We start from the raw sequence: 27,793 nt of genomic DNA on the forward strand, positions 1-27,793 counted from the left end.
CAATTTCTTTTTGAGCAGGCTCCTGTTCATGAAGTTAATTCCAGAAAAAGCCATCTAATCCACCATCCTTTGGTCCCTGGGAGAGCATCCAAAGTGCCCTAGGATGTCATGACTCCATAGAGAGGTCCAAGCTTACTAGCCTGCCCTCTGTGTCTGTATAAAGGTCTGCAGTCAGCACTCTTGACATTGTAGCATTGACATAAAACAGGGAAAAAGGAGGAGTGTTTGGAGCATGTCACAAAATGCAGGTTTTGCATTCCAGTAATATGTCCCAGAAAGGTGTGTGTGGTGTTGGAGCTCAAGACCTTGGCGCTTATTTCCATACCAATGGAACCAACAGGGATTTTTTTTCTTCATAATGCAATGAAAAAGAAATTACCTTTCCCCCTTCTTGTCTGACAGAGTATAGGAAAAGGTGGTTTCTCTACCTTGAATTCTCCTTTTCCTATCCCATAGCTAGGGATAGCAAATCATGCAAGCTAGACATCTTCAGAGAGGAAATCTTGGCATACATTCATCCACATGCACACATAAATGGTCAGATTTGCATGGCTTTGAAGGAGAAATAAGCCACAGTGTCTTATTTGCGCCCCCCCCCCCCAAGATGCTGATGTATGTTGGGGAGAGGAATATAATCACTCTCTCCAGAGAACTTGGGCAAATTGTCTTGTTGTCATAGGGTTCTGGATTTGCATAGTCATGGAGAGAAATAAGGCACTGTGGCTTGTCTTTTGGTCTGCGATCATGCAAACGTGGCATGTTTACATGTCACTTTTGAGCCACCTTACAGGTAAACCATGATTGGGTTGGTTCTTTGCAGGACTCCCCCCCCCCCCCCCGCCACACATGCCATGCCTGGTTTTCTGTAATTCCCCAACCCTCTCAATTTGCCAGTGGGCTCTGGCACATATTCTGGTGTTCTTTGTGGCAGAACTCCATCTTGTCCCATCTCCCCACTCCATTCACTATCCCATTTTTGTTCACTGACATCTTTTTTCAGAGCCCCCCCCCCCCCAAATATAATTCATGTCATATTGTTAAAGAAATTCCAGTTCCTGAAGGTTGTGTAACTACAACAGTGAAAAGTGGTGGAAAGGAAGGTGCCCTAAAAGTAGGGAGACATTCTCTCTCTCCTTCCTATTAATCCTCAGTTTTAAGAGTAGAATTTAACACTGCTCCCCTTTGCCTTTTTATGGCTCTTATTTGGAGCACTTAGTGCTGTTCCTATGGTTCTCTGACACTTCTAAAATAATGCAGAAATATAAGCAAATACAATGGCTGAGAAATAAATGGAGGGAACGTGTATTTCTTCTTTCTGAAGTAACTGAAAACTCAGTGTTGAAAAGTTTGTGAACATTAAGAATTGATAGTTCAACAGTTACAAGGTGGAATTATTGCCCCTCCGCTCTTTTGGTGTGCAGTTTTGCTGGTCTCAGTCCCCGCCCCCATCAGTACATTGGCAGCTGTCTGCAAATGAGCCTATAGTCCGTCTTGCCTTGTTACCTACTCCCCTCCCTTTGACAGCCAAAACAGACAGCGAAATTGATCAGGCAAGATAACTCTTGCATTGGAGAGCTGTAAGGTTGCACTTGTGATTGAACCAGTACGGTATCTCTAAAGTGCCACTTGAGCACTGAGGGGGGCAGTAACATGAGCAAGATCACAAATAGTGTGTGTGTGTGTGTGGGGGGGGGTTGTTTTTGTTTTCCCTCATCCTGCCTAGTGGCTTGCTGGTGTTCAGACAACATGACAATCATCATGGATCAAACCACACCGGAAGTAGCCGTGCATTACCAGGGTGCATTGTTTCTGAAAGAAGTGGGTCTGGGTGCAGATGACACAATTCACCATTGCTAGTTACCGTAATAGGTTGTCATGCTGTGCAAACAGGTCTTTGTGTTCTATTTCAGGCAGTTTCCTGCTTATTTTCTCACTTGCTGAAGATTCAGGGCATCTGTTAAATGTTTGCCCCTACACAAGATCATCTATCAACAGGAATAATGCAGACCTATCTACAATTTCAAAGCAGCTGAACTCATCCTGGAGATTGAGTGGAATCCTGCACAGCCCACAATAATGATAGCTGGAAGTCTAACTTTTTGGTGGAATTTATCTCCAGGCTACAATCTGAGAAAAAAATCTGGCTGATTTTTTTCCTGGTTTATAGAATTTAGGGTACAAGGTGAGTTAGACACTTAGATTTTAAATGGATGTAATTCAACTCTTGGGGTAGTTCAGCCTGCATTTCTGTTCTGACTCTAAATTGGAAATCTCAAATTGCTTTACACATGAGTGAAAATGTGTAACTTGACTTGTTTTTACTTGCAAGTCTTGCTAGCATTCACTTGAATTGTGGCCTACTATAAAGGCAGCTTACACTCCTATTCCAGCTGTTGTGAAAGACACTTCCTCACTTGCAGTATATGATATCTATATATCTGAATGCTGCTAATGCTGTATAGCAGACGAGTGAAATCCTTCAGGTAGAGTATTTCTATTTACAGGTAATACAGAAAGGACAGGAAGGTTGAAATACAAATTTCCTTGCTCAGCTCTTATATGAATGTGGTATATAGTTCATAGAAGCTATAGAATAGTAGAGTTGGAAAGGGCCAGAAGGCTACCAGATCCAACCCTGCTGCTCCGTACAGCATCCCTCTCAAGTGACTGGCCAATTGCATCTTGAATTCTTCTAGTGTGAAAGATCTCACAACCTCCCTAAGTAGTTGGTTCCATGTTCGCACTGTTCTAACAATCAAGAAGTTATTTCTGATGATCAGATGGATTCTGGCTTCTTGTAACTTGAACGTATTATTCCGTGCCCTGCACTCTGGGATGACTGAGAAGAGATCCTGACCTTCCTTTTTGTGACAGCCTTCAAGTACTATCTTATCTCCACTCAGGGTTCTCTTCGCAAGGCTAAACATGCCAAGTTCTTTCAATCTCACCTCATAGGCCTTTGTTTCCAGTCCCCAGATCATCCTTGGTGCCCTCTGCTGAAACTCTTCCAGCTCATCTGCACCTTTCTTAAACTGCCCAGTTTGCATATTGAGCTCAGTTACAAGAAGTCCAGGTTCAGATTCTGGCTTCAGTACACTAGATGACTTTGGTTATTTATTTCACAGGCCAGCTTTAGGGTGTTCGTGAAGCTAAAATTCTGCTCTTAGAGGATGGTGGGATTAAAATTATTATTTCAGAAGCTGTATTAGTCTCACTTATGGACAAAATTGCACAAGAGATACTGAATGCTACTTTTGTGTTCTCTTCTGAAAACCACTTGAGAACTCCATTCTGTAATTATTTTAGAACTGACAGGTAAATGATGCACTATGAAATGTGGTATCAGAGACTTGTGAACTTTATATAGTTTATATTTATTTGCAGCCTCTTGTTTAGAAATCTGCTTCCAAATAAATTCCATAATTTATTTTTCCAAGAATGATATTATTATTTGCCCAATTAGGGCATCATTTTTAGTTTTGTTCCAGTGTACATGTTTATACACTGTTGTATGTTTACGTTGGAGTCATTTCATTGTTAAATACTGTTTTGTACCTTCACTTGTAAGGCCCAGCATGATGTGCCTGTAAGAATCTTGCAGCTTCTATAACTTAAATGCGTGTGATTCAGAAAGTAGCTCCTGTTCTTACTGTTAAGTAAATTTGATTAGATAATGTAACTATATTTAACTGACTGTAAACACTTGTATGTACTATTTAAAATTGGTCATGCATGATTTTCTAACATTGAACCGAGTTGAAACCTAGAAACTATACACTAAACATAAACATTTCAGGAACTGTAGAAATGAAAACACAAAACAGACACTTGGCCGGTGACACAATAGTTGAAGTGTCTGTTTTTACTTTCCACACACTTGTACTTCTTTGATAATCTTCTGTGCACAGGACAGCTTTCCCCCATAGGATCTTAAAGCATCTAGCCCAGGCTCATATTATTCTATACTAGAGTTGAGGTACCTTTCCCCAGGAAGTCTGCATCCATTTGGGTATAAGTCCTTGGAATCTACATACAAGCTGTGGGCAGGGACAAAGCATACATACATGCATACTTTATTTTCTCCCTCTCTCACCTTTATGTGCTGAGAATCCTCCCTTTGGTGTACACAAGGAAGCAAAGGCAGCTGCCTATGGCAGGAGAACGCTTTTCCTCCAGAGAAAGTTTGCTTTGCTTTTCTGCCCCACACTGAAAAGAATGGCAGGGTGTAGGAAGGGAGGAATCTTTTTTCCACTGTACATCAAAGAACAAAGCTACCTGTCTAACATCTTCACCTTTAAACAGCTGTTGACTGGGAGGTAGGCAGTTGGGAATATGTGTAATGATGGGAAGCTGTGGCTACAGAATCTCCTGAGTCTTAAGTTTTATTACCGGTTTAGCCATGTTTGTCTTCCCAACTCTTCATCAGGGAAATGAGAGAGAACTTGACTAAGAGGGAGGCAGGCAAACACAGTAGTCAACCACAGTAGTCAAGTCTAGGAGACCTCTTTTATCCACATTCTAGGTCCTTAGGTTCTCTACTCTGCTCTAGAGCCTAGTGAAAAAATGAAACAGATTTTTTGCAAGTTTAAGGTGATTGAACTGGATTCTATATGGTGGAAGAGGAGTTGTGAATTTTTGTAGGGCAGTGCCTTTCGTATATAGATAATACCCAGCTACAGTTTCACTGTATCAGTTCTAGGGAAGCAGTGGTGTCTCTGGGTGCTTTAGGAGCTGGAGGAAGACTACCAAAACAAAAATCCTCATTCTAGTTTAAGACAAGTAGTGTCATGGTTAATAGGTCTGGCAGGAAGGCCTACCATGGATATGGTTACTTTGCATAATGAAGCTGTAACAGGCATGCTTCTGTGTCAGGACATTCCAGTAGCCATTAGGGATAGAGAGCATTTTCCACCCATTCCTGGTCCAGTGGTTGCACCACTTCCCAAAAGACAAAGAACTTGCTTCCATCATGCATGGTCAACTAGCCTGGATTGTACTAAGCAATAAGTGGGCTGCCTTTGAAGGCTGCATGCAGATCTCCATTGGCTCAAAAGGCAGTAGCAAGAAGCAGAAAATTTCATGAGCTCTAAGAGAGTTGTACTGGTTTGCCAATTAATTTCTGAAAAGAGTTCAAAGTAACTTTTTAATGATTGAATAACTTGATTATCAGAAAGAACATTTTCATCCATACCTCCACCATGAGGTGTGAGGCTCTGCTCTGAGTTCCATCACTACATCTAGTACCATGAGGCATGAGCAGGCCTAGAGCATATTTGTCTATGTGCTATGCTCACATTTCTGTGAAGTCCTAGTTTTCTGGATGGCTACACTGGACTAAGTCCCATGAAAGTGGTTTACTTTCAGAGTGGTTTATTTCCAAGCAGACTCAGTAACAACCTATGCCTTTATGAGTCCAACGCACTACTGTGGCTTTTCCTCCCCAGCTCATGAGCAGTTAATAGACAGCCTTCACTGCCACTAGCACAGCACAATAAAGGACTGTAAAAATGACTGTTTGTGCCAAGAAAACATAAGTATCAACTTTAATGCCTGAAAATGTATTTGCTACTGCTCAAACCACCCCCATTATGTCTATTCATAGACTGTTCAGGACCAGTGAAAAACGTTAGACGAACATTCACCTGTCTGACAGCAGCAAAATGCACATACCCATTTCAGCTCTCCTATGGTGCCATGCACACAAGCCAAACCTTCACAAATCGGTTGGTTCTGCCAAGACACGAATTTAGACTGATATTGTTTCATACTTGTTACAAAAAGATGAAAGCAGTAATAAAAAAAAAGCAGCAGCAGCAGCCTTAAAAATGTGATGTTGCAGCAGCAATTGTTTGTGGTTTTTTTTTTTTCCCTTAATCTTTCACCTGACAGTGATAGCTGTAGAATTATGACAAACTGGCTTTTAAAATGTACAGGTTGTAAAAGATGACTGAAGTGCAATTTGTTTGATATTTATTAAAATAAAGTTGCACAAGAATTTATTTTTTTACTCTGTAGCAAAACCATTTCTGGTTGTCATTGTCTGATAGATTGGGTGTGTATGACATGACCATGTGAGATGGGTAACTAGCCACAGTGGGTTGCCATTGTGCCTGAATTGATACTGCTTCTTGCAAGACAGCTTAGTTTTTTTGGTGACAAGCCATTCTGACGACCCATAGCCTATTTGATCCACAATACCTTGGCCATGTTCACAGGTAATGCTAAACAGTGCCATGTTGTAACTGTGTGGCATTAACACATTTAGATGGTAACTATTCAGCTCCTTCTTCCCTCTAAATGGTAGAATATATCCCATTAGCCTCTGCAGCTCAGAATCAATCCCAGGTTGCACTACTGCTGCTTGTACAGAGTTGCTAGTACTAAAAGATTCTCTCTAGTCATTAAGTCCATCGTGCACACGTGTGTGCCTCTCTGTGGTCCTTATGCAGTACAATAGCACAAGGGATCGCCTCTTAAGTGCTGCTACACTCAGTTTTCTACAAGTACCCCACAGAACATTCAGGAAATGCTAAGAATGATGTAGGGAGAATTTCCCACTTTGAACTTTATGGGGTTTTTTGTTTAGTTGCTAAGTCATGTCCAACCCTTCACAACCCCATGGACAACATTTCTCCAGGTTCTCCTCTCCTCCACCATCCCTTGGAGTCTGCCAAGAAGCACAAATACTCTGGCTGTTCCCTCTCCTTACTACAAGTATTTTGTCATATCTGATGCCACTACAAGAATTACCAAGGTACTGTGCTATTTCAGCACTCCTAAATCTAAGCAAATCTACTCCATTAAAACAGTATAGTCTCCAGGGTCCAAGAAAAAGCAAGATTTTCAGTAGATGCTGCATTAATGTGAACAAATATTTAAAGCAAAAAATGCAAACATAAAATTGATTTTTCTTAAACTATTTACACAAAAAAATTACAAAATACATCCTTTTGCTTTAAAACATACAAAAATTTATAGATATGTTCAAAAATTAGCCATGAGATTAGTTTATTGCATTTTAAAGAAGTTGACAAACACAACTATATAGGGATCAAATTCTCAGTAACTAGCTGTTTTATTTTGTTTCAAATGTCTTCCAATTTGAAAAGGGTAAGGTATATATTTTTTTAAAAAAGTAACCCTTTAAAATCAACATGGTTCTCCTAATGTTCTCTTCTGGCTTAGAAGCATTTATGCGCTGCTTTCTACACAAGACTATTTAGAACACTATAATATAGAACAGTTAGAATTCTGTTAGGATGTGCATCTACATAACTCTACGAAACAGAAGAAAAACTAATTTTCTCCTGAGGAGGAGCTGCAAAAGAGACTCGGGCATCAAGAGCAAATGACAAGTTCTCCTGTTTATGGCATTAGCTGTTTCCTGACCCTGATTGCTTGTATACTTAAGCAGAAGATTACAAAAGTGGTCTAGCCAAGCCAAAAACCACAGTAGCTAGTCCTGCCCTGCTTCTACCCAATATTTCCTGACAGAAAGGCTGACTGCCTCTTTGGACTTCACTGACTAAAGACAAGCGACAGAACTCCGTGCTTCCTCCCCCTCTTGCTGTGGGGGAAGAAAGGCGGATGGAGGGGGAGAGGCAATTTGGCCCTGTTTGCCTCCGGCTACGTGTGTAACAAATAACCCCAAACTTCTCCCAACTCTCTGGACAATCTCGGGCACCTCTCTAGCTTCAAAGGGCGGCCACTTCTCAATTGCCAACAGGCGGGGCCATCCTCGTCTTGGCAAGCTGATGTATTGAAGCTCGCCTTCAAAAAGCTCAGGTTGCTGTAAGTGAATGACTGAGTTAAGAAAGGAGGGGAATGGCAAAAAAGCAGTAACTTGTTTTTCCCAGGCACATGCATACACATCCTAATCCTGTTTTCCAACTTTTGGTGGAATTAAGTGAACAGAGGAAGAGTTATTATACATAGGGTTCTGGAGTATTTTTTATGGGATATCTGATGATCATTTTTCTTAGCAGGATTCTCACCAAGCTCAACCGTCACACTTGCCATGGTGAGTGCCCTCTTGCAAGTTTAATGTATGAAAAGCCTTCCTCCCAACTCTGAAGCTGCCAAGGTAGGCAAGGAGGTCTAAGCCTACAGGTCACAGAAATCCATACCAATCCTGAAGCTTGAGAGGAAAGCTGGAGAGTTGGAAGACTAGCCTCTGGCTTCCATCCCTGCCCCCAAAAGGGGTGATGCTCCTGCAGTCCCTACTTGATGGAGCATCCAGAGTCCCACCACCAAGTACTGGCTGAAGTTATCAAACCTGCCATTCCTTCCTTCAGGAAGGAGACATGGGGTGAGGTAGGATAGGATCCTTCACACATTATCTGTTCCTCAGCAAAGGGGCTCAGAGTCCTTTTGCCAAGCTGAGGCCAGAATACTCACTCCTCCCTTTCTGCCAGGAAAGAGGGGAAGTTCCTTTGCCATCTGGCAGGGATACTTGTCTCCATCATGCTGGCAGTGAGGAGGCACCGAACAAGCACAGGTTTTGGCTTGGCTGAGAAGTGGATTCCTGTTGCTTTATCATGGTCTCTGAGCATCACACATATGGGTGCTGTGCCTGTATTTGGGAAGATTCTCTCAGCATTAAATGTTTTGGTGGGAAATCCTCCTTCCCCTCCCCCTCGTATAAATAGGCATAGTTCCTGCCCCTCTGTCTACTTTCAAGTGCCATTTGACCGAGTAGACAAATGTGCACACTGTCAGAACTTTAACAAAGCAGGTGCGCAAAAACCTGGAGAGTTGTCTCAAAAAGGAGCGCTGGGACAGAGCCTTGGTGGTGATGAGGTACCACTGAGGTACTTTCCAAAACCTCTGAAACCGTGGCAAAACCTCCCAGTTAGTCTTAATCTCCTAAGAAACTCAAGAAGAGAAAGCATATTAAGACTAAAGAGGCTTGAAAAGAGAGGCACTTGAGAGAGACCAGAGAAAAAATGTAAGCCGCCTTCTCAGTCCGCTCAGTGTGCCTCTGTTTTTGGTTCAGATGGAACTCATGGAATCAACTGCTCCATCGATAAGCGCTCACCTTTGGTACATAACACTCCAAAACTGTCTCTGGGCCTGCATTCAAGCACTAGAACTAAACTGCACAGTGACCTTCACCGAATGGAACCTCCTCTTCCATCTTTAATTGGAGGATGAAATTTGAGATTGTCCAACCCACTCACAGGCGCCATCCAGATCATCACTTCAAGTTCTGTCGGACCCGACTACCAGACCAGACACAAGAGCCTCCAACTCCATGTCCTTATGGCCTACCTTTTTCTGATGTCGCACCTGTTTCTACACATTACTCTGTATATGATCTTGAACCAGACATCCCTTGATCTCAATCTTCAGATAGACTGGCGAAAGGGTGGGAACCCCACCTATTTATACCTGCGGGGTGGAGGGGGAGGCAAAATGCTTAATGTTGAGATAATCTTTCCTAATGTAGGCACTGTGCAGGCGCAGCACCTTTATGTGTGAATGCACTGATGACCACTTGAAGAATGACAGTTACAGGTAAGCAACCTGCCTTTATCATCACAACGAGATGTATAGATGGCCACCTGCCTTTACATGGAAATCTGGTGCAGTGGTCCTGCTTTTAATTTAAGCATACTTTCCATCTAGCATACCTGTCCTTTCTACTTTTTTCATAAATGTTTTAAGAATGGAAGGCAATTTTAGCATAATTTGCTTGTTTTGTTGTTTTCCATGAGAGTCCAATCCATGGAGAGGCAATCCATGAGAGTCCAACTGCTTAGCCTAAATAAATAAATAAATAAATAAATCCACACCTGGTTTGTCACTATATTAAAAACTGAGATGCTCTAGACAGTGTCAAAAATAGTAATTGCTGCTTTAACATTTTTCACTTAATCAAAACATTAAGGGTCACTTCACACGAGACATTTTCTACATGGATATCACCTGCACAGAAACCTGTACATATCCTGTGTGCTCACTAATAATTGTGACAAGTTCAATACCTGTTTATTTTGTGGCTCAGAAATTGTCCACCTATTATGGCCTGTGATCATGTATAAATCAGCATTTAACAAATGCACATGTGCTGCACTTTCATAAATGGAAGTATATCTGTGTTGGAAATCCATCATATGCAAAGTGGTTTACAGTATAAAGAGCAATAGCAATTTATCAATGTGGAGGACCAACTTAATTTTGATATTATGTTGCTTAGTTAGCCATGGTTGATTCTGAGCCTCCTGCTCCTGGTAAACTGTCAGTGCGTGTCAATTACTATTATTAATGGCATTAGTACCTCCGGAAGTTTCCTCCCCTTCCACCATATGCATCTCCATATCCACCTCTCCCACTATAATTGCCATGCCCTTGGAAACTTCCACCACCCCTCCAACCACTGCTGCCACCTCCTCTACCACCACCACCACCCCCCCAGCCACCACCACCACCACCACCTCCGCCTCTCCCTCCTCCCCTACCTCCCCCTCCCCCCCAACCCCCTCTTCCTCCTCTACCACCACCATCCTGCCTCTTCTGCCATGGTGGCATTTCAGGAGGTGGTGGGTCAATTTCTGTTGGTCTGCCGCCACGATCTGGTACTCTTCCCATCAAGACCTATAAATGAAACACACAGTATCTTGTAAGTCATCTCCTTGTGGACCCTTGATCACCAGGCTGTCACAGAATAGATTCAGAAAATTTATTAGTTCTACACAAGTCATATCTGTTCACTTTTAAACACTCAACGCTAGAAAATTAGATTAAATACAACTACGTAATTCTTTAGCTACAAAATCAGAATAGGTACAGAAAGAAAAGATCAATTTCTGAAGAAAAAATATTAGTTTAAGAATACTTTATGCAATGCAAATAATGTGTGGGGCAGTGATGTCTTGAGATTTCATAAAAAAGAGTTAATGTACAAAATACGGTTTTTATAATACATCTCTCTTGGACATGAAGACCTTTTCTACTCTGATCAGCTTATATCCCAAACTATTGCATAGCAGTTCTGCTCTCTGAGTACCTTTTCTTTGCTCCTTAGCAGTGTGAGTATTGGGGTTTTTCATTCACTCATTATGGTTTTCTATCCTGTCCTATTACCTGTTTAGCTTCATCGTACAAATACATCAGCCCATTTCTCATATTACAGTTCCGCAATCATTCCTGACTCCTTGACAAAACTGCCTGTACAACACACATGACTAGAAACATGCATTCACCACAAGTACCTAAATGTTTTCAGGTTAAGAGAAGGACATTTCACATGTATAAAAACAGAAACTAGTGTAAGATCCCTACAGATACAGATACTACTGTAGCATCTGAGAATCCAACCTGCCAGCCACACACTATCTTCCTACACAAGTGCTGCTTGAAAGATTTGAGTTCTAGCATGCTTCCCGTGTTGGCTGGAAACCCACCTGCAGTGAGAATTCATTCAACTGTCATAGTATGAAATGAGGGATGTGTGATATGTCCAGTACAACATAAAACAAGTAAAATGGGTAGGGAGCTTACTATTTATGTTTGTGAGCCGCCCTGAGGCTTCGGTGAATGGGGGCGGCACAGAAATTTTCTAAATAAAATAAAATAAATAAATAAACTATAAAACTACCAGGTATGTGGAAACTCTCTCCTCTTCACAAAAAAAAAAACCTTGAGGGCAAATGTCTGTCTTTACTCCACAGCAACATAGTTCTCTGCACTAAAGGCCCTATGTACAACAGTCCCATCTTTCCCATGCAGTCCCATTTTCATGCCTGGCTTCCTTCCCTTCCTATTCAACCCCCACAACACATGCTTTTCATAACATCTTGACCAATGAAGAGGTCTCAAAAGGTTCCAGGTTTGTGATTGCTGAGCAGGGCCTAATAAACATATTGCCCTTGCATAGCTTTTGCACCAAAAGGTTTTTTCCCTTATAGTTCGTTGTCTGGCTTGTTTCACACTCCATTTTAAAATTCATTGAGCACTTTTCTGCTGGTTTATTTCCTCCACACTGGTGAAGCCAATAAGAAAATGCCTGTCAGTTATTGCACCAGCTCTACAAGTAGCAGTCTTTGAATTCAGGCCTTGTAAACTGTATGCAGATTTTCTCTTGACCGTCAACAAATCTCACAAGAGAAACCACTTCCAACCACAAAGGTAGCTTGCACTGGTTTTACATTTAAGCCTCAATCAGAGAACCAGCCAAGTAAAGACAGTCCTCTATCAGGGTTCGAGGAGCCACATCCAGTCAGAAAAGCTGGTGAAGGGATACTTCATAGATGATACATGGAAATATTTCTTGGCAGGATTCCCATGTAATTGCTCCAGTATCATAAACATTTACAGAAATGTGCAAAAAGCCAGAATGACTCAAACTCCACACACTGTCTTGGAATAACTGTAGCCTACCTCAATCCTAAAGGAAATCAACCCTGACTGTTCTTTAGAAGTACAGATATTGAAGCTGAAGCTGAAATACTTTGGCCACCTAATGAGACCATTAGGACTCATTGGAAAAGACCCTGATTCTGGGAAAGATGAAGGCAAAAGGAAAAGGGGACAGCAAAGATTGAGGTGGCTGGATGGGGTCACTGGTGTGGTGGGCATGGGGCTGGCGGGGGTGGGCTCTGGGAGGCAGTGGAGGACAGGGAGTCTGGTGTGCTGTGGTCCATGGAGTCATGGAGAGTCAGGCATGACTTTGTGACTGAACACACATACCTAAATGGATTGCCATGAAGATACGTATGTGAACTATTAAACATTTCCTACATCTGAAGTTTTGCATAAACACTCACAAGCATGGCCACAACTTGCTAGCTCAAGATAACCCCTAGAACTGCAGTTGCATTACAGGAAAGTATACCTTATTGACTGCACAAATTTCTCGTGTGGATCCACTACTTGTTCTAACGATTTTGGATAAATCTTCTCGAGCGGCTACAAGATGGGCTAATGAAACAGTTGATTTAGGAGAGAGTCCATAGCGCTTGGGTTGATAAATCTTGGCAATATCATCTGTTTTCACCTAAAACAAAATGATTAGACACACTTCATAAACAATACTCTTTATTGTAATAGAACTAATAAACAAAAGTGCGCGCATCTGGAGGTAGATGTTCTACATTTACTGCCCAATCCTGTCCAGTATGCTGCTAATTACTATTTTGCAGTCTATTATCAGATGAAGTCCTAGTGACAAGGGGACAGCTGGCAGGAGAATAACACTTTACCATTTGGATACTAAAGAATGACACTTACCATTTTAATAATGCTTTGTAAAAATCTGTTTACAGAACGGATAAGGACATAAAGGGAATCATGCATGCACCTAGAACTTTATTCTAATTTTTTACTGCAGCAGCTGCCACTACTAAAGAAACAATCTAGTTTTTGAATTATGTGGCAGCATACCTCTTTAGCTGGCAGAACTCATGCAGAGATAATTTCAAAGAAATCAGTTACGTACACAGATCAACTGGATGTACATCTTTGAAGCAGTACGTATAATGTCTAATACACAATTAATTAAAAACGATTATAGAACAGTAGAGTTGGAAGAGGCCAAGAAGGCCATTGAGCCAAACCTCCTGCTCAGTGCAGGACTTCAAGTTAAGCTATCTCTCTTAGATGGCTGCCCAATTGCATCTTGAATACCTCTAGTGTGGGAGGGCTCGCAACCTCACTTAGCAATCGTTTCGATTGTCATACTGTGCTGTTATTTCATGTCCTGCATTCTGGAATGATTGAGAAGAGTTCCTGGTCTTCCTCTTGGTGACAACCTTTCAAGTATTTGAAGAGTTCTATCATTTCTCCCTTCAGTTTTCTTGAAGCTAAACATGCCTAGTTCTTTTAATCTTTTCTACCGTTGTTTCCAGTCCCCAGATCATGCCTGTTGTCCTCCTCTGACGCCTTTCCAGCTTGTCAACAATTTTCTTAAACTGTGGTCCCTGGAACAGGATGCAGTACTCCAAATGAGGCCCAGCCAGTGCTAGGAAAGGGGAACTAGCACTTCACATGTTTGGAAGTGGTATTTCTATTAATGTAGCCGAAATAGTATTTGTCCATTTTGAAGATCCTGAACAATCATTTGATGCATAAGTTAATGATGTTCAATCAAGAGCAAAACTATTAATGAGTGTAGAGGAGAAATGATTAGCTGGCATCCTCTCTCTTTTGTGTAGTACAAAACTACAATATTTACAAGATTGCGCTTCTTCAATAAAACGCATGGAGAACCACAACAGACTCAACCATCAAGAAGTAAACAAAACATGTTTACCTTTGCTCTGTCAGACCACCCAAAGGACTGAACTGTTACATCTAAGCGCTTCATTAACATACGGCGGCGGCATTCATATTCACTACACAGAGTGTTATTGATTTTGTCCAGCCTTTTCTAGAACACAGGGAACACAAAGAAGTTTAACAGTGATATAAAACACAGAGCACTACTCAAAGATGGCAAGAGTGCTTTTAACTGCCTGTTCTACAAACACTGTATTTTAAGTAGGCATATCAAGCTGTACAACACATGATCCATATGAAGACAGAAAAATGAAGAGGCACTCTTAATGATAACAGAAAACATGTATGCCCACTAAGTAGTGAAAAAAATTTACCATTTGATCTGGATTCAAAGCTGTTTTGAGCAGAGGTTTACCCACATGTGTATTTGGAATTTTTGATAAAATGTCCTTAAGCTGAAAAAAGAAACATAGACATACCTTAACATAGAAGTGTTAACAGTGCAAACTTATACATGTTGATTTGACAGGCAAAATATCTTTATTTCAAAAAACATATGCCCTGGGTTGATCAGCAATTGTTTCATTACTGATATTCTGTTTAAATATAGGTGGTGTTCACACATCATTTTAACCCACCCTGTCAAGAGGACAAGGTGGGTTGACTGTTGAGCAAACAGCACACAAGGAGCCCAACAGACAACCAGACTCACTGTGGGTTGTCAGCCTCATCTTTGTTCCTCCTGTGGGGATAGCGCTGGAGGACTGAGTTGTCCCCTACTTCCTGCCATGACAAAAAGTAATCTAGGACTCATTGCTTTTCCTCCCATTTACCCCTTTCCCTCTGAAGATCTCAAGTCAGCTTTCATGATCCCTGTTTCGACAGCTATTTACAAACCCTTCAAATGAAGGGAGGAGAGGTGTTGAAGAGAGGGGAGAGGAGAATGGCATATAATTCCCAGAATACCCTCTATGTGCATGCAAAGTGCCCTAGCACTGGCAACTCACATATTGACAGCTGTCAAGAGAAACCAAATGGAGGAAAGTAATTGGGAGTCTCTTCTGGGCAATGTACCTGGTACTTGCTGCACCATGGCAGCAGCCAGCACTAGGACATCACCCTTATTGAGGCTTCAATTTCATGCAGTTGTGCAATCGCTCCCATTTTTTAAATTAAATATTTACATGCTAAAGATAAACAATAAATAAAGGCACATTCACACTTTTTTGTAAACAAGAAAAGGCTCTGCAACAGACTGCTGGCTTAAGGTGCTGTTTGGGTACTCTAAAGGTGCTGTTAGTGGCTGTCTGAAATGATAACAGGAAAAAAGCTGCAGCAAGCATGTGATAGTTCGCAAGAAGCGAGAGAGCCAGTGACAGCTACTCTGAAGTGCTGCTGGGGCACGCGAGGGACAGTTGGCACTGACTGTCACACAAGAACCACTTGGCAGGAGTGGCAAGGATTTTCTATTGTTCTTGCCAAGGTGTTCTGCAGCCAATATCCCATACCCAACTGATGGGGTTGGTTACCTCAGTCTGGGTACAAGAACCAAAGGACTTCTGGGTGGCTATGTTGCCCATGAACAAGCCACCCTGGGAAAACTGGTTGAGGCAACCCACTGTAGACAGCAACCCACAATAGGTTGTCATGTCATGCAAGGGCAGTTACTTCTGTTGTATTATTTTTCTTTTCATTGTCCACTATGCCAGAATTTGCTTAGACATGGAGTGGTCTACATTAATAATAAATAAGTCCTACTGAATGGAATGGGACTTATTCCCTTGTAAGTGGCTTTTTAGGGATTTGTGACCTGCAGATATGCAATGATTTCTATTTACATATATTGCTCTTGAAAGTAGACAAATGCACTGTACCTTTGATTCTATATTACTTAACGCAAGTGGAATGTCAGAAGATGACGACGATTTTGGTAGACCCAAAGCTTCACAGATCATTTGGATTTCCTGATGGACTTCGTTATTGTTTGTCAAGTGACAACCTTTACCTTGTTTGAACTGCAATATCTGCAGGGACTGAAGTTCTGTACTTAAAAATACTGCGGGGAAGGCAAGGGAGAAGGGGAGCAGAGAGAAAATTAAAGTTTGACAAGAATGTGCGTCTATGTCTTTTTCTATACATAAATATTAGTTCTTTGAAAAGACTGGATGGAATTGAAATGGGAAAATAAATAAGACATGAAGCAAATGGAAAATAAATCAGAAGCAAGATCAAGATCATGACTATTAATATTGCTTTAAATAAAAGCAAACTATTAAAAACTTACCATACATATCCTGTCCTTTTTCTTACACCAACCTCAAAGTGGCTTACACAATTTCCACTTCCTGCTCTCAGTCTTATCCCCACAACTACAACCCTATCAGGTAGGTTGCGCTGAGAGTCTGTGACTGGCCCAACACCACCCAGTTCATTCCATGGTCAAGCAGGGACTAGAACTCAGATCACCTGAGTCCCGGTCCCATGCTCTTAACCACATCACACCAGCTTTCCATGGTTGAAGTGATACAAATTCCTCTTTAGATTAGATAATACTAATTTATTAGCATCCTGTTAAGAAAGCCAGACCTAGAGTCATCTCCCCATAAGAGAACAAGGATATTGGGTCGTACTGATACATTCCTCCTCAATCACTTGGGGAAAGTTTAGAAACTGTTTTAAGCAGTATGGAAATATGGCTAATGCATCTATAAATAAGGGTTTACCATGAACCAGAGTCCACAAGTGGCAACAGTCTCATGCAAAATAGTAACAGATATAAAACCAAATGACTCCCAGCACAGCACAGCCCAGGCCATGCAATGCTTTATCTGTATACATGTGAAAGGGACATGGGGCGGGGGGGGGCAACACTTATGGTCTTGCAGATATTGTTTGGCTGCAATTCCCCTCAACACTAGCCAACATAGCTAACAATTAGGGATCACAGAAGTTGCAATCCAACAACCTCTGGAAAACTACAAATTGTCCAGCCGTGATGTAAAGAAACTGAGCAGTGCAAATCAGCCCTTTGTCTTTCCATCATGGCAGTCAGGCAGCTATTTGCAGACATTAAGCACCATGCCTGGGCCTTTTTCATTCAATGTCTAATTCCTGTGCTCTAGTATCATCCTCTGCCATGCCGTAACTGCAACACATAGAAGTAAATGCAGGGCCTGCATTGCCATAAAAAGGGGAACTCTTCCTGGAAATCTGTATGGTACAAAACAATCATATGCAACACCGCAAAAAGAAACGCTCTAGTAACTTACACAGGACTTTAAGACAATCTTCTTTTTTTTTTAATCGCTCTTTAATTTCTCCTGATACAAGCGCAGGATATGGACAAGCCAGTTCTTTTAAAAAGCCACTCATCTCGAGCTGTAAACTTTCAATATCTTCACCACCTTTAAAAGAATGTGGGTGGGGGAAATATAAATATTTCAAGCCTTCCAATCTGTTTCCAATTCAATCTATTCCCACTTGAAAAATGAGTGGATAACCAGTTTTGGACCTTTAACCCATTCAGGTAAATTTCATAGAGATTAAACCTTTAAATTTTTGAGTAAACTGTCATACAATGTAAACTTTTATAATAGTTATATAATTCAATCAAAATCCCAATGGAAAAAGAATCATACATAACTCAAGCAGGCTATTTGTATGGATAATACCCTCCAAAATAGTCTATCCACTAAAAAAGCAATTAGTTTTAATTCCCAACTATTATTTTTAGAGTTGGGGTGCAGGCACAGAGACACAGTTAAGACTTTTCTCTCATCTCAAAACTGCAGCAAGTCTAATTAAATACATCTGTGGCAGGGCCATGTTTAGAATAGTGTAAGTAGTTCTGATGTGACCCCTCAAAAATGGTATCATGGAGTTGTGAAAGATGCAGAGAGACAAGCAAGAGTATTTCAAGATGACAACAAAAACCACAATTTTTCTTTTTGCTAATATTATAGAAACACTACTCAAGAGCCATACAGTACATTAGCTTCTCCATAATGGTTCACTATGCAGGAGAAATGTCATTCTCCACCTCTTTCTTTTAACTGGGATTCCCACAGCAAGAAGACTTTCAGGGACCAAGTGAAAACCTCTTCTGTTGTTACTGCTTTGAATAGGGAAGAGCCATTTCCCCTTCAAATTGCTGTTTTTGCCAGCCAGCAAACAACTTCTGAATGCCTCTTTACTCATTTTTACTTTGAAATTGCAATGAGTATAAGAAGGGAATCATCATTCCCACCCCACCACCCATACTATAGTTAGAAGGAGCAAGCAGGCACAACTGCTGGACTAAAGTTGTGCATGATACATTTTAACTTAAGAAAATAAAATTAATAAGAGTTTGTATCCTTACACTTCTGTCTTTGCTACAGTTTCAAGACACAAATTAGTTGAAATTGATAAGTCATCCTTTTTTTAAAAAAATTGAAACTATAGTAACAAGAACAGTAGTGAGACTGCTTCAGAAACACCACAGCAAAGGACAATGTTGTAGATTATGTATTGGAGTGACAGTAAGCTAATGGAAAGAAGCAGGTAAGGAGAACACAACTTTACCTCCAACCTATTCATCATCTGAATTGAGATTTAATAACAATATGAAAACTGCAGCAGCTTTGCAACTGAAATCAGGTACATGTTCTTGGGAGAACACCATCTGGATTCTCAAGAATACTGTATATGAATGAATGGTGCCAGTACAGGAGAAAAGGCTAGATTAGAATTGCCCTAAAATGACTAAGGATTTGGAATACCTTTTTGAAAGTATTAACATTCTGTACAGGAATTTTAAAAAGGCTAAGAGAAAGATAAGACATATGATCAGAGAGAGCCAAAAGAGACTTCTCTACATGATACTATAATTCAGAGACACTTGGAACTACCCAAGTGTTCTAACTGCCCATACACTAGGAATCTTCCAGAGTTCTAAACTGCACTGGGAGCCTGCATAAGCAGACCAGTCATCTTATTGCAGATGTCCATTTTCCAGCTCATGGGCTACATGGGAGATTAGAATGCCTGACAGAACCTATAATGAACAAAATTATCACCCAAGGGTTAATAGCCAGAAGTGAAACATTCTATTTTGTGTTCCAGCAACTAAGTTTTTAGGTTCCCAGTCAGTAGTCTACTGAGGAACAAAAAACATCCCTCCATTTTTTTCCTGTTTGAGGCTAGATTCAATTCAATTACTTACAATAAGATTAACAAACAAGGTGATTTTTCCTCTATAATAATATATAGTTTCACAGGTTGCGAAGACTACAAAAATAGCACTGCTCTTTATTGATCACTACTGAAAGTACCCAGATTTGTAGAGGCTGGAAAAGTCCTCATTTTGACACAGTGAAATGTTAAACCCAGGAGTCAGGGTTGGATACATTGTATCCATTCCATATGAGTGAACCCACAACAACTAGTCAGAACCTCTGCTTTGGTGTATGCCTACAGCAGCCAGAGGAACTGTCTGCTCATTATTCTCGGGGGAGTAGCTGTCCCAAAACAGAAGACAGGGTAGCTGTTTAACCGTCCCTGGGCCTACACCCTCCTAAGCTCAAAGTAGCAACTGCGAAATGATGCTCTGGTTATGAAAGTCTACCACCTACTGACTGAAAGGGGTACTGCAAACTTCAAATAGACACATTAACTGAAATTATGTTGTTTCTCAACAGAACTCTGAAGTGCACACCCCCAAGGTCTCCTTGGTATGTATACTAAGTCTCAGGGGCTGAGTGTTACAATCATGGTGCCAACAAGGACACATTTATCATTATTCTAGATAAGTATTATGTTAAGGGTACAACAGCAACATTATGTCAAAAGACTTCCACTGTAATTTTATTTTCAAACTGCAAATCTGAGTTTATTTTCATGACATTTTTATAAATGAATTAGACATTATGTACTAGCTGTGACACACACACACTAGTTTCCAAAAGGTTAAAATCAAGCTTGTGTGCACCGTACCAGCTGTTGCAGAGATGCTTTCTTCCAGGTTGCACAATGGCTGTATTTGGGAACTTAACCAAACACAAAGTTCACAAAAGTCTTGTGAAGCCAGTCCAGTTTCTGCTGCTTTATTAAGGGCATCTTCATCCAGAAGAGGACCTTTGTACCTAGGGAAAAATAAAAAATGCAAAAGCTATAAATTAACCTATACAGAAATTCCATTTAATTCGTTAGTGCTTAATATAAAGAGTTTTAATAAGAGTATGTTTTATTGACAACATAACATGGTATGTAAAGAAGCAAAGTCTGATCTAAAATGCTGTGTTGTAACATGTTGAGTATTGACAGTAAAGGCTTTTTGAAAAATCTTGACATCATCTCTCACTGTTATGCCATTTGTTCTCCCCATGACTTGACTTCTGTAAAAGAAATAAATTAAAGACTCACTCCTATGCATCTTTAGACAGACAAAACTCCCCAAACTCCCAGTATTTCACAGACAGCCTAGTAGTTCTAGCACTTTGTTTTAGGATTATGCCTTTAATCAGTTTAATTATCTAAGTGGGCTGCATGACCCAGTTTTAATTATGTGAATTTAAATCTATCGAATACATTTGTATATGTGAAAATCAATACCTCTCATTTATCTTCATGATTAATTGATTCTGCTGGCTTTTGGTAAAATATAACACCAGGGCAGTGTACAATAGATCAAAAGAGTAAACATTTATTTATTTAATTATTTTAAAACTTTTTAATATTGTCCATTACTGAGGTCTTGGGACAGTTTGACAGTAAATCAGAATAAAACAAAATAAAATGCACCATCCTAATTGTTTCCCAGCAATAAAACCCATATTGAAATGACAATCAGACCTTAAAATATTGGGAAAATAAAAAGGCTTTAGCCTGGCACCGAAAAAAATAAAGTGAGGGTGCCAGGCGGACCTCTCTGAGGAGTGTATTCCATAACTGGGGCACAACTGTAGAGAAAGCCCTTCTCCGGGTAACCACCCTCCTAATCTCCTTCAAGGAGGCCGCAGTTCTTAAGGGACAGGAAGGCACATATGGAAGGAGATGCTCCTTCAGGTAACCAGGTCCTCAGACTTTTAAGAGCTCTATAGGTCATCACCAGCGCCTTAAATTGGGTCCAGACTTCAACTGGTAGCCAGTGTAGGTGGTAAAGGACTGGCATTGTGTGTACATACCTGCAGGTCCTTGTTAACAATCTGGCAGCTCTGTTCTGGGCCATTTTCAAGGGCAGCCCCATGTAGAGTATGTTACAGTAGTCCAACTGAGAAGTTACCAGCGCGTGGGTCATTGCTGCCAGGCACTGCTCATCCAGATAGGGGTGCAGCTGATGGATCAGCCGAAGCCGAAGGAAAGTGCTCCTTGCCATGGCCATCACCTGGGATTCCAGGGACAGTTCTGGGTCAAGGAGCACTTCCAACCTGTGCACCTTGTCCTTTAGGGGGAGTGCAATCCCATCCAGAACAGGTTAGAGACACCTATCTGGGAGGCTGAACTCCCTACCAGCAGGACCTCTGTCCTATCTGAATTAAACCTCAATTTATTGGCCCTCAACCAGTCCATCACCCTGGCCAGGCACCAGTTAAGGACAGTCACTGCCTCACCTGGAATAGATGTAAAAGAGAGGTAAAGTTGGGTGTCATCCGCACACTTGTGACTCTGCAGCCCAAACCTCTGGATGACCTCTCCCAGCAGTTTCATGTAGATGTTAAAGAACATGGGGGATAAAATGGAACCCTGTGGAACTCTAAGGCAAAGTTGCCTTGACACAGAGCCACAATCCCCCAGAACCACCTTCTGGAATCAGCCAGTCAAGTAGTAGAACCACTGCAATGTAGCACCTCCAATCCCCAACTCGGCTACCCTATTCAGAAGAATATGGTATCGAAAACCACTGAGAGGTCCAGGAGAACCAACAGGGACACACTTCCTCTGTCCCTCTCCCTGCACAGGTCATCGTACAGGGTGACCAAGGCAGTTTCCATCCCATAACCAGGCCTGAAATGGATCCAGATGGTCAGGAAACTCTAACATCCAAGAGAGGTTAGAGTTTCCTGGCCACCACCCACTCTAGCACCTTGCCCAAGAACAGGATGTTAGCCACTGGTCTATAATTGGTGGCCATCTCTGGGTCCAGGTTCACCCTCTTCAGAATGAGCCTTCAAGGGGGCAGGGATCTGACCTTCCCTCAGAGAGGTGTTAACTACCTCCTGGACCCAGGTACATATCCTATCCTTAGCTTTGATGAGTAGCCATGAAAGGCAAGGGTCAAGTAAACAAGTGGTGGGCCAGACTAGTCCAAGCACCTTGTCCACATCCTCAGGCCACAACTGAAACTCATCCATCAAAGATGGACCAGATGGCACTCTGGATACTTCCCGTTCAGGTTCCACATCAACTATGGAGTCCAGATCATGACGAATCTGAACAATTTTAACCCTAAAGTACTGGGCAAAGTTGTCACAGTGAGCCACTGATGGTGCAATAGGGTCATTTTTTGGCCCAGAGTGTAACAGGCCCCCCACCACCCAGAAAAGCTCAGCTAGATGGCACTGTGAGGATGCAATGAAAGCAGAGAAGAATTCCTTCTTTGCCGCCCTCACCACCACAGCATAGGCTCAATAATGAGCTCTCAGTTGTGTTCGGTCAGATTCAGCACGGGATTTCCTCCACCTACACTAATGATGTTTTAAAGGGTGAAAAGTTATCATCTTACAAGAGTCTTTCCTTCTGTGTATGAGAGAAAATGCTTTTTTACTGTGGCATTGGCCTATAAGCACTTATATTAAAAATACAGAGCAATCCTAGGACTTCTAGATAGTGAATGGACTTGCATGACAGGACAAGTGACAGGCTTTTAAAAAGTGTTTGGTCTGTCATGTTGTCCATACCCTCTCATAGTCTTTCAGCATGACACCTTTTGGTTTTGAGAAACCACAAACAGAAACTACAGTCAGTTCTATGGCTTTGCAGTATCACAATGTTTGTTGTGGCATTCCAACTGGAAAACGTGAGTGATTGTGGTACCAAGGCCATAACCACAGACACACTTGGCATGAGTGGCTTGCTGCTGCTCTTGCCAAGTGGCTAACCAAAGAGCTGCCATTTGGTGCAACTGTCAGAGGCATCCTGCCCTAGATCTTCTTTGGGGCAGGGGCAGGCTATGAGCTAGTCAGGGCTGGGAGGAGCGCAGCACAGCTCAATTTCCCCACTGCTGCTCCTGCATGAGCAGCAAGAATCCACAGGGTGGTGGTGCCTAGCTGGGGGCTACACACTTCAGCAGATTATCCATGCTGCCCCTCTTGTGTGCGTAGCAGGGCAAGTAGCAGCTGGGCAGCAGCAGGGCCCAGTGGGGAGCTGTGCACCAAAGCAGATTTCGTGACACCACAATGCACATGCCAGAGCGATGCTCCTCACAATGTTCCTTGTGAGCCAGAGGCAGGGGTGAGAAGCAGCTGGGTTGCAGTGATGAGGGAGCACACAATTGAGCTCCCCTTTCTCAATTCACTCTGGCTTGCTAAAAAAAATTCCAAAGCCAGTGTATGTGACATGGGTGCTGGGAGGGGGGTGCCTCTCTGAAAGCCAAAGCAAGAAAGGGCAGAGGCAGGGAATCCGCTACAGTGCATAAGCCCTGACAGGTAAGTGTGCCAAGGAAGGGGAATCAACTGAGTGGTGCTGCTCCTTTCTGCACTGCTGCCCAGCAGATTTCCCACTCTTTTGCCCTAGCATGTATTGGGCAACTCCTCCTGCTTGAGTGGTCCCCTCCTGAGCAGGAGGGAGGGTGCCTGACCAGCTACTTGTACTCTCCACTGTTCTGCTGAGCATAAGCCCTGTTTGTGCTTGAGAGTCACATGTCAAATTTGACTTGTCAAACTGCTTGAAGTCATCAATGAGAGGCATCTCATTCCTCCCTGAAGCAATTTCTGGGGTACTGGCTGGAGGACTTAAAGGGAAGAAAATGGTGGACAGGAAGAGTTACCATGAGCAAGTCATCTTTTAGAGACACCCATGCAAAAACTGATCACAAGTGGAGTGGCTGCTGAGCGGAGGGAAGGAGGGAGAGGGGAAGACTAGCACCACCAAGGCAAACCGTATCCTGGCAGCTCCTCCACTACCTTCCCTCTCGCTCCAATGTGTAAGACAGAGACACAGCCATCTAAGCATTGTGCAGAAAAATGAGAGGTGCAGGCCAACTTCCCCTCTGTACTCCTTCCATGCTGGATAGGATGTCCCTAATCCTTTGAGTTCAGAGGGCTAGGGGCATCCAGATTGGATTACACACTAAACAGAAATGTATAATTAACTTACAAAATAAGATGTTATGTTCATTAAACAAACATTCATTTCTATAATTATAGTGTTCTGTTTCTGTTTTTAACCCTTGCAAAAGTGTGGCCTTTCCATGACAATTTTATTATACTTTTTGAAAACAGAATAAGAAAAATGTTTTAAAATGTTGAACAAATAGATGTTATCTATCTATCAATTTATTTGATTTTTATCCTGCCTTTTTTTCTTTTTTAAAGAATTCAAAGTGGAATACATCCTCCCTCTGCTCTCATTCTTCTTCCCACAACAACAACCCTGAGAGGTAGGTTAGACTGAGAGTCTGTGACTGGCCCAAAGTCACCCAGTTGGCTCCATGGCTAAGCGGAGACTAGAAACCAGATCACCTGAGTCCCAGTCTCATGCTCTTAACCACAACACCACACTGGCTGTCTTTGTTGTTGCTCTTGTAATGTTGTTACTGCAAGGCAATAGTGCATCTGAAAACATCTGAAAACGCAAATGTAAGCTATTGTTATCAAACACATGAATGAAGGCATATGCATTGCAGAAGCACACTCACAAGAAAGCTGTGACTAGTTACAGTTCCCAGTTCCCAGTGACAAACTTAGACTTGCATCTGCAATGTGTGAAGTCACCATTCTGTACATGGCTTTCGGATATACATCAGTGGAAGGAGACACCTGGAACTGCTTCCACTGTACTAAAACTAACTGAAAAGCCCCCATGCACATGTCAGTGTTCCCATAACTATAAAAATAAAGCAACCACTAGCATACACCACACATAATTTTTAAAAACATACATTCAGCACATTTAAAAATATACAGGAGAATTAAATTAAATTAACAAGCAGACAGCTATCTTTTAAAATGAATTTTAGATTTTTATTTTTTCTCTGCTGATTTTATTTGTGCACTGTGTTTTATTCTTTTTATTACCTAATTTCCCTATTTATTTAGTTATTGGATTTTTATCCCACCCCATTAGCCAAAAAAGCTCTCTGGGCAAGTTGTAAATAGGGAGCCTAAGATATAATACAGAAATAATTGTATAAAACCTTATTATTTTGCTTTGGATTATTTCTTAACTATGGTTATCAGTGCTAACACACAGCACTGCCAAAGTTTACACAGGAATGGCTGTGTTTGCAAGATCAACCAGAATGCAAATCAATGCCTGTTAGCTCTGATTGTCACAACTACAACAGATTTTCTTGGGTGGTCATGAAAACTGAAACAAAAGCAATCTAGACATAAAATGACTAGACATATGTGAGCCTCTGGTTCACGCACTGTTTCTCTGTATAGAAACAAGCAAGTGGAAGCCCACCCACACTCACATGTAAGCAATCTGGGAGTGCTTCCATGTACAGCAATCTATAAAAAGAAAGCAACATTCCATCAAGAATAAAATAAAATATCATCTAAAACTCCTCTCCCAAACCCTGTAAAACAAAAGTGGATGTTAAGAGTTTGCAGCTGCAGCATTTGTCCTAAACTTTAACAATAATTCAAGCATCACCACATTGCACTTTTTTTTTACACATGCTCCTTCACTTAGTTGGGCAAATGGCATATGCAAAATTAGTAAAATTGCAAAATTACTAACTCTTCTTGAAATTGCCACCACCATGGAGTTTAACAGCAGGCATGACCAACAATAAAATGTGAATTTCTTTTCTCAGTGGGAAAGCTGCAATCCTATGCAATTAAACATGCTTAAGACAAAAACAAACTTACTTGGAATGTGTCTTAAAGAAAACCAACAGGTTTCCTTTTAGGTAAACTTGATAAATCTAAGGATGCCATTCCTAATTTGTTGCATCCACACATTTTTACTTTTTATCATTTTCATCAATCATTGCCACAAAAACGTCAGTCTTTTGCATAGATTAGCAAAAACGTTAGATATCAAACTGGCACACATTTGAAAGCACAACCGCAGGAACAGGAACAAATCAACACTTGGTATTCTGTGAGAAATCAGATTGTATCTTATCAAATATAATGGAAAAACACAGGAAAAAACGTTTAACAATATAGCTTCTTAATTATTAGTCGCTTTTCTTACATACAGAAAGAACAAAGAACTTGGATTGACCATAAGTAATGCGAAATAATTTTTGAGCTGCTATTTGATTATAAAATTGGCGGGTTCTTCTCAGAAGACATTTTGGACTTGGAAGTTTGTTGTGCTTCTAAATACCCCCTCCCAGACTTTATGAAGGCGCAAAAAGAGGAATTGTGGGCAGCGCTTTTTGAGCCAGGACAGGCGTACTGAGTGGGGCTGCTCGAGAGCAAGCATGGGGGAGATCGCTATTATGCCCGTCTCCTAGGCAACTCAGGGGGTGCCTCACTTTGAACCGGACTGAATACACATCAGCAGTGCTTCTTCCTTGCAGCCGCCAACCCTGCCAACCCCTTCCACAAGCTGCACACCACCCTCCCGCATCTCACCCCAGAGCCTCGAGCGCGTCCAGGATGTCACACTCCATTTTCAGATCCTGCGCCAACTCCTTCATAACCGGTCCACCCGTAGTCTCAGTCCCGCCCTATACTGCAGGCGGCCTGGTGTTCCCTTCAAAAAAGTCCGTCCGCCCCCCGCTGCCCAGCTTTCCGGTTCCCGTGACTTAATGCGTCTCGATGTTACGCCGCCACAGAACCTTCTCCAACTTTCAGATTGAAGAACCCCCTGAACCCTCACTGCAAAAATCCACTTCTGGCTATTTATATTCCTACCACCTTCCTTAACATCGATTTACTCTGTTTCCTAATGCAAAGATCTTCCGCTTACCCAATCCAAACTCAAATGACAGGAAAAAAATGCGGATTTAGCTATATAACTGAAATTGCTTAAGCCAAATTGCGAACAGTATCATTTCACTTTTAAGGAGAAAATGAAATGTTTTCGTACCATTATTTTAAAAGTTGCACGCGCATTTGTCTATATGCTTGCGCGCGCACAGAGGTTTACAACTGCTGGTAAGCCTTGCTCTCCAAGTCAAAACCTGGGATTGCTGGGCCAGGATAGGGCCAAATATTCCCCCCCCCCGTCCCATCCACAGCACAGGAACCAGCGGATGCGTCCAGGCCTCAGATGAGCACGGGCTGGTTCTCTTTCCACCTGCAAGAATTTTTCTCTTCTTTGGGAAAGAGAAGCGGGAGCGAGCTTCCAAAATTCTGCACAAACTCGCCAAACGAACTAGATCATGGCCGGACTGAAGATCTATACGCAGCGGGGAAGGAGGGATTGGTAACACTGGGCATTCAGTAAGGGCACAATTCTATGAAAATATAGACAG

The 27,793-nt window shown here is 41.8% G+C and overlaps 2 protein-coding genes across 2 annotated transcripts in view; one reads left to right on the forward strand and one right to left on the reverse strand.

Annotated features, from left to right (window-relative positions):
* Window positions 1-5,999, forward strand: part of RASGRP1 (RAS guanyl releasing protein 1) — a 78,806-nt gene extending 72,807 nt beyond the window's left edge. Inside the window, exon 18 of the mRNA XM_044436725.1 lies at window positions 1,911-5,999. The gene's annotated coding sequence lies outside the window, so the exon portion shown is untranslated. The remainder of the gene's footprint in view (window positions 1-1,910) is intronic.
* On the reverse strand, window positions 5,954-27,065 carry FAM98B (family with sequence similarity 98 member B). The gene is made up of 8 exons (XM_044436724.1): window positions 26,949-27,065; window positions 20,191-20,339; window positions 17,487-17,621; window positions 16,092-16,273; window positions 14,592-14,672; window positions 14,252-14,368; window positions 12,836-12,997; window positions 5,954-10,596 (listed from the first exon to the last, which is right to left on the reverse strand). The coding sequence occupies exons 1-8, from the start codon at window positions 27,011-27,013 to the stop codon at window positions 10,273-10,275; spliced, it is 1,215 nt and encodes a 404-aa protein (XP_044292659.1). The 5' UTR covers window positions 27,014-27,065; the 3' UTR covers window positions 5,954-10,272.
* Between the last annotated feature and the right edge of the window lie 728 nt (window positions 27,066-27,793).

Source organism: Varanus komodoensis, unplaced genomic scaffold, assembly GCF_004798865.1.
Source record: "Varanus komodoensis strain SLA01 unplaced genomic scaffold, ASM479886v1 scaffold3, whole genome shotgun sequence".
NCBI classification, from domain to species: Eukaryota; Metazoa; Chordata; class Lepidosauria; order Squamata; family Varanidae; genus Varanus; species Varanus komodoensis.